Source organism: Vidua chalybeata, chromosome 12, assembly GCF_026979565.1.
Source record: "Vidua chalybeata isolate OUT-0048 chromosome 12, bVidCha1 merged haplotype, whole genome shotgun sequence".
NCBI lineage: Eukaryota > Metazoa > Chordata > Aves > Passeriformes > Viduidae > Vidua > Vidua chalybeata.
The window spans coordinates 14,027,885-14,040,428 of NC_071541.1; the positions used below are offsets into that span (position 1 = coordinate 14,027,885).

The following is a 12,544-nucleotide window of genomic DNA, read 5'->3' on the forward strand; positions in this document are numbered from 1 at the left end:
TTACAGTTCTGGATTTTTTGAAATAATTTATCTTTATCTTTGATGCTTGTTTGAATCTGGGAAATGCTGTTACCCGAAGAGGAATATATGCCTTTCTCCTACTTTTCTCCTTTTTCTGGTTTCTCCTCCACAAAGGTTACTAGGGTTACTAGAAATTCTGCCTCATGCAGATGTTCAGATCTTTTATATCCAGTGACTAACATAGTACATAGATAATACACCTCAAAGGGTACTTTGCAGACATGTGAGAACTCATGTACAAAATGCTATTATCTTCAACAGTGGGAAGAAAACTAACATATTTTTCAAATTCTTCTCATTTACCAAGTCAATCAGAAAATTTCAGGAGGCAAGCCAATCTCTTTTCTGTTGAAGACACTAGATTTCTACTCCTGGTCTCCCTAGAAGGAGGTCTGTTACTTCACTGCTAAACCTTGATGTCTAAAGCAGTATTTTTCAAAGTCATATTTACGGGTTGGTGCTGCTGAAAATGAAGAAGGCACTCCCTTCAGGGATAGGTGTTATCTTCTCCTTCATGTTGAGTTCTGATATTCTACGGGGACGTGGGCCTGCCGGTACCTCTGGCTCATCCTCCTCATCTTCTTCATCTTCACCTACTTTAGATTAAACATTCTTTTTACTATAAACTAAAAAATATCGAGGTTTTGTTCATAGCAATACAAAAGCACAGCTTGTATGAGAATACACATGGCTTGTAGGAAATATACATTTGTAGCATGACTCTACAAATCTATAAACCAATATGTGAACATCCAAATGCTGTCACAAGCTCTTGCACAGGGTGTTGTGCATATGTGGGTGTGTGCATGAGTGCATTAACAGCACTCAGTTAATGAGTGCATTAACAGGCTTTGCTGGTGCTGAGCAGCCTCACCTGAGGACTCCTCTGGAGCCCCAGTTCAGCTCAGCCCTGACAGCCTGTCCATGCCTGAGCTGAGGGCTGAGCTCTGGGCACTGGGTGAGCACTGTGTGTTCAAAATTCAGGACAGATCTCTGTGCCATGTATCCAGCCAATCAGGCAGAACTGATTTTTTGATAAGTATGCTCACTGGGCCAAGAAAAAACTGACCAAACATCATCAGCCCTGGAATGTCCTCTTTTGCCAAATGTTTCAGAGAAGTTTAGAATTTGCTCTCCCAACCAGATAGTGTTACCAAAACAGTCCTGAGGCTCACAATATTAACTCTCAAATGCTGCTTGTACTGTCTAGGAAGCTGCAGAAAAAGATAATACTTAGGCCCATTTATCGACTGATAAGAGAGCACAACTTCACTGGCTTCAAAGGAATTGATTTAATGTTCACCAAGAGCAAGTTTAGGATACTTTAGCAAACAAACTTAAATGTGTTTCTAGCTAGTATTCACATACCTGGTACATCACAGGGGGGATAGGGATCTTTATCCTCATCCTCTCCTTCTCCATATTCTCCAATTGTCACCTAGAGCAATGAAAGGAATGCACAGGAAGAAAAATAAATTTTAATACAGAGTACAAAGCCCATAAAAAGCGAACCAAATAAGCCTCTGAAGTCAGAGAAGCGAGTTTTATGAAGCGGACTAACTCTGAGAACATAGGAGAGCTGACATTTTATTACTTATTTTTCAAAAATTATTTTTCTATAGTATCCACAATTCTATGGCTGTGTAAATCACAATAAAAATAGAACCAACACACTTTGATAAAATCTACCAAGAATGTTTGAACATTCTAAGAGTTTATCATTCACTGATCTCATTGGACTTATCATGCAAAATATCCACTGGGATCCTAAGAAAAAAATCACATTTTTCTAACATTAATAATTTTGTTCTCTAAGAGCTTCCCCTCTCAGAATATCCTGGAACCAAAAGGATTTTTCTGGTTTGAGACACTGTGAGGATGCAAAGTATCAGAACTAAGTTTCCTTTGCCTGGATAAACATGTAGGGGTGATGGGCTCATAAAAGAAATTGTACAATGCACAGTACAAAGTACTCCCTAGCAAAATCACTAAAATTGCTTCTTAGAAAAGAGACAAGTTTTAGGATAAACACCTTACTATCCTTGGGCTTCTTTTGGTCACCTTCTGACTTCTCACTTTTTTTATTTTCCAGACTCTCCTTTCTATAAAACAATAAAATAACAATTACAAGGCATGCCATGTAAAGACAGACAGTTTTAAGTGAACTATACCAATTCTGTGAAAAGCTGAAAGCCTTATAATAAAATATTTGAAATATTTTGTACAGCTGCAGGTGTCAAAGCAATAAAATCTACTGCATTTGAATGCAATGATCCATTTAAAAGATTATGATTTTGAATATAATTCCAGAGGCTAATCCCTAAAACATTCAATGCATGATCATTACTCCTTTCTAGGGGGATAAACTGTGCCCTTGAATTCATACAAACAACTTTCATTGACTTCAACAGGCTTGCACTGATTTCAAAAGAAGGTTTTCTGCTTGTCTATATAAGGCTTAGAGAACTGATTCCACAGGGAGCTGTGCACTGGCAACAACAGATAAATTCTTGTGTTAATTACACAATAAATCCTACTGTTGCAGTGTTTAAATATCAGTTGGTCTATCGTTACATTCTTAATTCACCCCAATTACCACCTAACTTTTATATAAAATTGTACTGTTTGTCTATTATTTTAGTGTCTAGACAAACCCTTTTATTTTTTCCCTGAGTCCAGCACGTTTTGAAGTTGGTAAAGGCATTCATACAAAAGAATCCTTATGGAAGAATTCAGTACCCTTCTCCTTCCCTCTCCTGCTGCTTCAACATGCCCATCTATTTTACCTCGCATTCTTTTTCCTTTCCTTTTCTTCAGCTTCTTCTTTCTGAGCTGTATTTAGACTTTCAGCATCTGCCAAGTTATCCACAGCAATGGCCAAGAAGACATTTAGCAAGATATCTATTTCAAATCGTTTTAAGGACATTATGCCTTACCACACTTGTGTGGTTTATTATCAGCATAAACACTGACAATGTGAGAGATATAAAACACATGTTCCCAACCTACAGCGTGGAGGTTTGTGATGCTGGAGTGTAGTGCAAATATCACCCATTTAATGGACCAGACTGATACTGGCTGTAAAGTGAGCAGAGATCCATCAGGGTCATGGGTTTTAAAATAGCAGAATTCTTGAAGTATTTTTTTAAATAAATGAAATTCAACTTCATGCTAGCCAGAGCAAGTCCAAATATGAAATTGTCTATTATATGTGAAGACTGTTCAGGCATTTTGAAAAATTCGTTTTTATAATGCACTTTCACGTCTACAACAATCTGTGTCAAATTCAGTTCTTCAGTCTATATCAGTTAACCACAAATACTGATACAAATACCATATAGTGCAGAAAATACAATGTTTTTTGCCCTTTCATCAACTCCTGACCTTTTAAGAACTTTTGAGAGTGGCAGTAATTTGTTTCTACATGGGGCCAAGGAAGTATTTCCAGATCACTAAAGGCAGGGAAGGGGAATGTTCCAGCAGACTTTGTCCCAGCTGCCCCAGGGTGTGTGCCCTGGTCCCTGCCCTGCAGAGGGTCCCTGGCCATCCTCAGCCCGTGCCAGAGCTCGGGGCTGCACCGAGAGCTGGGGATGGACGGGGCACCATCGCTGCCCCACGGGCTGGGCTCCAGCCCTGCACTGCCAGCGACCACAAACAGCACAGGGCAAGGCTGTGCTCCCAAGGAAGGAAGAAAGAAAACACTCTCTGCTTTCTGCCATGGTGCTGGCCAGAGATGGCCTGGAGATCACTGCCTCTGGTTCCTCAGGGAACAAGGAAAGGTCTGTTCAAAGGACTCGGCACGTGCAGAGAGCACTTGCCCGTGGCCATTTACCCCCTCCCAGAGGGATTTGGCTGATGTCCCTGGCACACAGCCCCACTCAGAGACCTTTCCAGCCAGTGTAAAGGATACAGTTACCACAGATGAAGAGGATAATGAAATATATACAGACGATCATGCCTGAGGATGAGGGACCACCGTATGCCATTATGCCATCATACATGACAGCATTCCAGTCTTCCCCTGTCAGGATCTAAGGAGCAGATATTAGATTAGTAGTAACTCAGCATCAAAAGTGAGTAGAGAAACACATTTCCTCTGACCACATAGCACAACTAACCTTCTGTGTGCATAAAGCAAGACCATGCTCTTTTCATGCGTTGTTTTAAAATTCCCATTTAAACAAACATCTCCTGAAAGCCTGGGTTTAATTCTAACAGCTTTTATTTTGTGCTATGCATTTATATGACTGAACTTCAAAGGCAAAAATAATAAAAATGAAATTTTATTGAAATTTTATGCCAAAGTAAGAGCCCTGGTTTTCAGTAATGCCACTTATGTAGCAATGCCAACAAATGTCCATTGCTGTAAAATCAAGTTAGTATAATTTTTAAGGTTCCTTTTTTCTTCTTTTTTTAAATACTGGCCAAAAATCTGTACTACGATAAAAATTGTGAGTATTACAATGCAGGCTTTAGGGGCGCTTCATATATTTCTAAGTAACTTCTTAAAAATTGTCAGTTCCATCCTGAGAAAACATGTAATAGTCACTCTCCGTCCAAGCAATTAAATGGTTGTTTAAGAAAATTAAATGCTTGCCATTTTCTAAAATTCATTTTTGTAGAACTAAACTTATCTGACTAATTTTCATTGCTGGTGAGCACCCAACAGGCTGCTTGCTCCTGAATATCTTCTAAAACTGAAGGAATCCCTATTCCTTAGAAAATGAGACAGCCTAAAATCTGAATAAAATGTAACTCAGCTCAGTTGGAAAGTAAAGCCTTAAGTTTTTGTAGAGGCAATGTCAAGTCAAACATGAACACTTTTCCCCATATGGAAATTTCTCATTGATATTTCCTTATCTTGAAATTAAATGGAAAGATTTTCTGCTTGCTCTGGGCAGCCACCAGATGGGACTTCCACCAAAGTGACAGGAAGCCAACACCAAGGTGAATCCTGCAGGATCAGCTATTAACTCTCACCTACAATGGCTGAAACCAAATATTGTGGTAATGTACACAGCCAAGAGTGAAAATGGTGAGCAAGACAAAACCAAACAGACTAATTCCAGTATCCAAATTGGGAAAAATAAGTTTTAAAAAAGCATCACAAATAAGTGAAAAGTAAACTCGAAGTATGTCCCTACCATTTCACTAGTAGCAGACAAGTTTGCCTTAATATTTTAATAAAACCTGGTCTCTAAAGAAATTAATGCTTATTTTTATGTTATAGTGATATGATCCCAATGTAAACATGCACTCTTTAAAGGCTTATTATTTTTTCTTGCTTGAGAACAGCTGAAATGTTACACAGATAATGAAGTTAAAGAAAATAATTTGATCAAACTAAATATAACACTCCACCTCTTCTTCTAGTCATGTGTTTGATAGACAAAGGAGATTTAACTGTGTGAAGTAACACGACAGCTATGTTGCATAGGTAGATCAAAGAAGATATGAAACAAATGGTACAAATGGCGCAAAGTTACCAGAGTGCTGAATTTAATGAGCAGAATGCTACTTAAAGTAAACTGAATAAATAGTATTCATTATTTCATTTTCAGGCAACACGATCACTTAAACAGTTTTGTTGACCAAAGGTAAAATGTCTCATACGGGATGAAAGAAAGTTACCTGGAATACAGTTAAAAGGGCTTGTGGAAAATTATCGAAGGTGCTCCGTTTTGTTTGAGTTTCATCAAAATTAAATTTGCCTCCAAACAGCTGCATTCCAAGCAACGAGAAGATTATGATGAAGAGGAAAAGCAGAAGCAACAGTGAAGCAATGGACTTCATTGAGTTTAACAAGGATGCTACCAAGTTGCTCAGGGATGCCCAGTGCCTATAAATTAAAATGCGTGTGTTAACACACACCAAAAAAATCCCAAACAAAACAGTAAAAGAGCAGTGCATGATGAAGTATTACAAAACAATTGCTGATCACTCTTCAGCTATCCTTAGAATTAGCAGTATTAGATAATCTTACCTTGTTACTTTAAAAATACGCAGGAGACGAACACAGCGAAACACTGAAATTCCAAGGGGTGACATAATTTCCAACTCCACCAAAATGGTTTCAACAATGCCACCACAAACAACGAAGCAATCAAAGCGGTTAAAGAGAGAAACAAAATAGGCCTGTAGGCCCAAGCTGTACATCTTTACTAACATTTCACAGGTGAATAAAGCCAGAAGAACTTTATTTGCGATATCTGGAACAAAATATTAAAGAAAAAAAGATTCTGAATTGCTTCATAGATTCCATTTTTATTTTAACATATTAGTACTACACTTTCTATATGAGTTTGCAGCTTTTTGCTTAAAAAGGAAGTACTGCTTTTTTATGTTGGACTGTAGTTGATGCTTAAGTGGCAAAAGTTACACAAGGATGTAAAGCTTCCTGCCAGTTATAAACTATTCATCTTTCCAATCTGTTGTGCAGTTCATGGCTCCTCAGCTCACAGCTTGAGTCCACACTGTAACTTAAGCAACAAGCCCACAGCAAGTCCTGCTGTGCCAGTTCCCACTTCCTCCTCATCTTTCAAGCATAGTTTCATGATAAAAGTACAGTTATTTACAATTTAGCATTGTCAGGCCTGTGCTGCTGCATTACTCAGCTGTGCTACAGCTGTGGAAATCAAAGACCACATTCAGTCATTTATCTCCCTCTGGCTGGGCTGAATATCCTTCAGACAGCAAACAACAAAATGGCAAAGTACAAAAGTAGCCACTGATAGAATGCAACTACCCATAGTCAAGACCAGGACAATAATTTTTGACTGTACCTTGGATCTGGGTCAGCCAGTCAGGTTGATTGTAATGCTCTGATGAGATAGTTAACGTGTTCAAAAAGACCAAGACAATAACAAGCCAATAAAATGTGACAGATTTTACTGCAGCCCTACATTTTCTTCTGTTAAAGCGGTTCCAGCGACGCCAGCGTCGACTAAAAGTTCAAATAAAAATAAATTTATTATTATATGGAAAACACATATGAACTTAAGGAGAGTGTGGTTTTCTTCTGTGTAGAAAATAAGTTCAATTGCGTATGTGTGAGCAGGTGTATTTTCATAAATACGTGTATAATACTTCAATAGCTGTGTAAATCATTACAGTTGCAGATTAGGGACGGCTAACTTGTTATTCCTTTTTTTTACATTTCCTTATAGATTTCTAAATGTAAACCACAATACTTGGAGACTCCAATTGCCTGTGACATAATTAGATTAAGCTGCATTAACATTTCATTGGGTAACAAAGTATATCTATCTTTCCAAGGCCCCATACACTTAATAGCAATAAAGAGAAGTCAATTAATTCACTCAGAATTCAAATTAAATTCAGTCTAAAAATGTAGGCTTTGAGTTAAACCACAAAAAGAATTCTGGCAGGATTAAACAGAATAGGAATGCTGAGGTCACCTTTTAGAAATCTACCCTATAACATTAGAAATCTTCTTCAGTAATTCCTAGAGATTTCTACTGATGTGCACTGAAATTGTGTCAGTGGCAAATGCCAGTGAAATAAATAAGAGTGACAAGCTGAGGCTCTACCTAGATATGAGCTGGATTCACAAGTGATTATATATATCCTTGGACTCATAAAACTAGATTTCTCTGCTTCACTTCTGGGAACTCTGCTCAAGCATTAACTAAGTTTTCTTTGCGCACCTTAAATTTGTACTTGTAGTAATGGAAATTAATACTGGTTTTAGATAGCAGTACAGACATTTCAAGCCTTTGTGGTATTCTAACCATATAAAGGAAAAATATCCTGTCCTGACCTAAATCAACATGGAATTAAAGAACATTCTTATCTTGCCAATCCCCTGCTCTAAGGGCTGTGTCCATGGCCATCAGCAGGATGCCTCACTCCCTGGGTAGCTTCAACTTCTTTACACTTACAGAGCACTCTACCATTGCAGTCCATGAGACAAGAATAATAATGGTGGCATAACTCACTTATAAGACTCACAAGCAGGCTCAAACTGCATAACTCCAAGCTTTCTGAAGCCAATGGGGCTATTTTTTTGTTTTCCCCAAAAAGATGTGTGGAAGCAGTGACAGTAAAGTATAGCTAACTGGTACATATACGAATGTGTATGAATAACATCGGCGTACATAAGCAGACTACAGAAGTAAAACAAAAATTCAAAAAGGAGAATAGCAGTAAATTTCTCCATTAGACTGATACGAGTAAAGGCATGCTCCCAAAGATTAACTTCTATTTTGACTTGTAGTGCAGCAGGTAGGCGAGCTTGCAATGAAAAGCATTTTCTATTTTCATCCAAAGGCATTTTGACATTATTTTCAAAACAATGTCCTTGATAAGTTATGGCCTGACTTACTTTGTGCTCAAACTCAGTGTACTGACATTGCAGAGTAACATTCCAGAAGCTGGAGTGAGGATCAGCCCAGAAGAGTGAAAATTGGACCAAGATTTTCCATTTACCTTAGAATGTGATTATAAAAGGAAAATACTGACCTGAATTTGGATTTTGAGATGGTTTGACTAGGAGAAAAGGAAAATACATTTTTAAGAATGGGGGAAAAGTAATTAACAAATTCATTTTCTTTAGAATTTTGCATTGGCATTACACATACATAAAACAAACTTTAAATAAAATGCATCATGAATGATGAAATTATTTTGTCTGTTATTTATTTTCTGAACTACCATTTCTAAAGCCTTACAAATTTGATTAGTGAAAGAAAGGAACTCTCCTTTAAAACTCAGTAAATAAACCTTGAATAAACATGTAGAAGCTGCCTGGAAGTCATGAAAATCTGAGCAAATACATATTGAACATCATGGGTTATAGAAATACTCTCATACATTCAGCTGTTGTCTAAAAAATACATATTCTCCAGGTCATGCAAAATTTAACAGAAAATATTTGTTTTTACATTACGTTAGAAACTTCCATTCATTTCTTATAATTTTGGACAAAAATCATATTTTATAAAAGCTTTCAGGAAATCACAATTCCACTCGAAGCTGAGTTGAATTGTTTTATATCATCTTAACATGAGAATTTTAGGAATGCTCTAATACTTTTATAATTGGTCTAATATCAAACTCCTGCAAGTGCCATACAAAGCCTGGCTATGTCAAGGCACTTTTGGCTAAATAAACAGTGGGGAAAGAAGGACCCTTTGAAATGCTGAGCTGACGAGGTGGGAACTCAGCACCCATCCGTGCACTCACCACAAGCTCCCGCAGCACGCCGGGCTCTCCCCTTCCCCGCTGACGTTCTCCGTGTTCACCGACTCGGTCTCGCTGGTGGGCATGCTCGCTGTGGGGACACAAAACTGCCTCAGAGCCAGCACCACGCAAGGCATGGCACAGCTGGCATCTCCTGGCCTGTGGCAGGAGTGCCTCCAGCTCTGCTGAGAGCTTGGAAGATCTGAGGAGTCATAGATGAAGTCAAACACTTCATCAGTCCTCCTCTCTCACCGAAAGGAAGCACACAGAATTCCAGAGAGAATGGTGGCTTTTTTTTGTGTGTGTGTATCTTTTTAGTAATTCAAGGAAATTGCTTACACTGCAGAGTATAAAGTAGAGGAAGTTTGTACAAGGAGTATGCTACCCCAGCAAAGAAATTAACCTGAGCTAAATTCTGAAACCTTTCACTTTGAGAAGTGTTCTGTTAACATTTTGGAGGTGCTTTTCAATTGAAGTGCTATTAACAAGCTCGCTGATTCCAAGGAATATCATCAAACTTCTGAAAGTAGGAACAATCACACCGTGGTCACAATGACCATTCTTTGCTTTTATGAATTATAGAGGCAAGATGCCAGAAGGTAAATATGCTGCAAATACTGAGTGAGCAGCAGGCAGGAGCAGGGGAATGGAGAATGGTCCTTCAAAGCATGATGAGAATTGCCACTAATAAAAAGGAGACAAGTACATTTGCCACAGAGTGAATTACTAAACATATAGTGGATCATTACTGAGTGGTTAGCAATTGTAGCTGATGGTTTTTTAGGCAAAACTCATTTTCAGCTGGGTCATCACCATTTGTCTTCAAATCAGCTGAAATATAGAGGGAGGACACCTTATGTCAAAAAGTGTTAGGAAATGATGAACAGACAAAGTTCTCAGTACTTCCTAGGGGAGAGCACTGCTTCCATGTCTGCAAAGCAAGCATGAAAGGAAAACCTCAGAAACAAGAAAAAGGTAAATTAATGTTGCTGGTCTATACAGTAGAAATACCATTTAAAGTAGGAAACATAAGAGAGGTGCAAGATTCACTGAAATTACTGTAAAACAGCAAGAACAAAAGAAAAACAGAGCATTCTAAAGGTATGCTGGTGTGTACCTTCCACTGTTCTGATGGTTTGCTTGTTTGGTTTATTTTGTTTGGTTTAGTTTGTTGGGAAGGGTTTCAGCCAATGTCTGTGAACTGAGAGTACTCAGGGCAATACACTGCAAACATCTGATAAGGAAATCATACTATTTTGGTAGCCTAAAGGAGGATATGAGATTTAACAATCAGACCCTGAATTTTCTGATTGTGTACGAATCAGGCCCTGAGTGTTAGAAACAGGCTCTCTGCACAGCCTCTATATTGCCTCAATACCGACATGAAGACAGAGGGGAGGGGGAAGTGTTGGTTTGGTTTCTGTGCCCATCAGTCCCACTCAAGCTGGAGACTGACAGGTCTGTGCAGGCCAGGCACTCAGCTACAACAACTGAGAATCTGTCCCCATAAGCAAGTCACTGTTCTATGGAATGCTAAACAGAGTGGCATAACAAAGAAATATCCAAAATGTCCATGCAGGTGTTTGAATAAACAAAGCACTTCAGGCAGTAAGCACAGCAAAACCTTCTTTCACAAGGTTCTTCTGTTCTGATGATTCTTTTAAAATATTAATGTAATGACTTTATATGTTAAAAGTCTCTGGTTAGCACCTGCAAGTGTCTCAATTCTAATATCATGCTTCCCTTTATAAATCAGTTTTAAAATAATGAATTTTGCTAGTCTTGTAAGAACTTCACAGCTTACAATCAGACTTCAAAAGGAATTTCACTCAAAAGTAAAGAAAAAAATCTTTGATGTTCAAATTCAACTATTAACATTTCAAAGGGTTAAATTAAAAAAAAATCACAAAATTATTTCAAACATAATATCAGGACTTCAGAACTAAGAATTTTTATTTTTAAATGTCCGTTTCTTCTGAAATAACTGTAAGTATATATTGGTATACCCTGTCTGGTAAAGAACTGGTCTGGTTGCCTTGTGCCAGGTGACATGACTGCTGTTAGAAAACACAGCATTATAGTCAGCTAGTGATGAACATTTCAGCACTTGTGATGAGCAACTGCAAAATAAGAGTGCTGAAGTCTTATTTCACACACTATTAAGAGCTGCCAGGAAAACACAGCTAGGCCTACTTCCACAATTATTGCATAAGTGCAATGTGTCCCACACTTTTATTTCAAATTTATCAACCCTTCTGAAAAAAAAAAAAAAGGTACCTAGAATTCAGTTCTTCATAAACTGTCACTCCACTGAGTACAAAAAAATACTCCATTTAATGTAAGTAATGCAAGTGCATGTAAAAGTGAAGTACTGTAATTTTAACTCAAGTCTACCCTGACTTTATGTGTTAGCCCACAAAAAGAAATACCAGACTGTTTTGAACACAATTATGTGAAGAAAAACATAATAAAAATATCTTTGTCCCTACTGAAGTGAATGTCAATTCTGCTAATTATTAAATACATCAGAATGTTGCTGTTTCAGACACCACAGGGCTCTTGCTGCATCTCTATCAGTGACTTGCAGGTGCTGTATTACAAATAGAAGATGGGGAAAAATGAACCAATTCACATTAGAAACTCAGCTGTCATTATATTGTAATTTATATGTCAAAATTGAAACTTGACAGAAGTACTGAGAAAGGCACCGTGTGGAAGTCCAGCTCCAGCAATGCCAGCAAGTCATCAGGTCTTTAGCCAGAAGAAAAGAGCAGCACTGCATGTCCACATCCACTCTGCTAATGCAAGCAACCTGCCAGGTCTCAAAACAACTCAGTTCCATGGCCACAGCTCCATAAGGGCAGGTGGTGTCCATAAGGCAAACACAGCACACAATTTTGAGAGACTGATCTCAGCAGGGTCAGCTCTGAGATCTGTAAACTGGCACCCCGGTATTGAAAGAAAGATGCCAAATTTTTTCTTTCCTTTATTCACCTTTTGCCCTTATTTTACTGGCATTCTTCTGGAAAGATTATCTAGATTTCTAGATCTAATAATCTCTTCAATTAAGCTAACTGGTTTCAAACAAAAGAATGCTTGCATTAGACAATATAAGCAACCCATACAGCATGCAGCTCAATACTTTCCTGAGTGGATAGAAAACAGGTCAAATACATCAACTACTACATTTTGCTTCTGTGGATAAGAATATAACATGAGAAAAACAATCCATTGTATTCATGAGGTACTCTATGGAGCTTTCAGACTTTGGAGCCAGGATTTCCAACTCCACTCCAAGATGTAACATAACTAATGCAAAGTG

General features: G+C 38.1%; 1 protein-coding gene across 1 annotated transcript in view; it reads right to left on the reverse strand.

Moving 5' to 3' along the window:
• Window positions 1–12,544, reverse strand: part of CACNA1D (calcium voltage-gated channel subunit alpha1 D) — a 168,770-nt gene that overhangs the window by 60,968 nt on the left and 95,258 nt on the right. The window contains exons 11-20 of the mRNA XM_053953667.1: window positions 9,226–9,313; window positions 8,503–8,529; window positions 6,804–6,964; window positions 6,005–6,230; window positions 5,653–5,860; window positions 3,932–4,052; window positions 2,808–2,922; window positions 2,054–2,123; window positions 1,390–1,459; window positions 473–617 (exon numbers count right to left, since the gene is read on the reverse strand). Coding sequence (XP_053809642.1) covers window positions 473–617; window positions 1,390–1,459; window positions 2,054–2,123; window positions 2,808–2,922; window positions 3,932–4,052; window positions 5,653–5,860; window positions 6,005–6,230; window positions 6,804–6,964; window positions 8,503–8,529; window positions 9,226–9,313 — 1,231 coding nt within the window. The remainder of the gene's footprint in view (window positions 1–472; window positions 618–1,389; window positions 1,460–2,053; window positions 2,124–2,807; window positions 2,923–3,931; window positions 4,053–5,652; window positions 5,861–6,004; window positions 6,231–6,803; window positions 6,965–8,502; window positions 8,530–9,225; window positions 9,314–12,544) is intronic.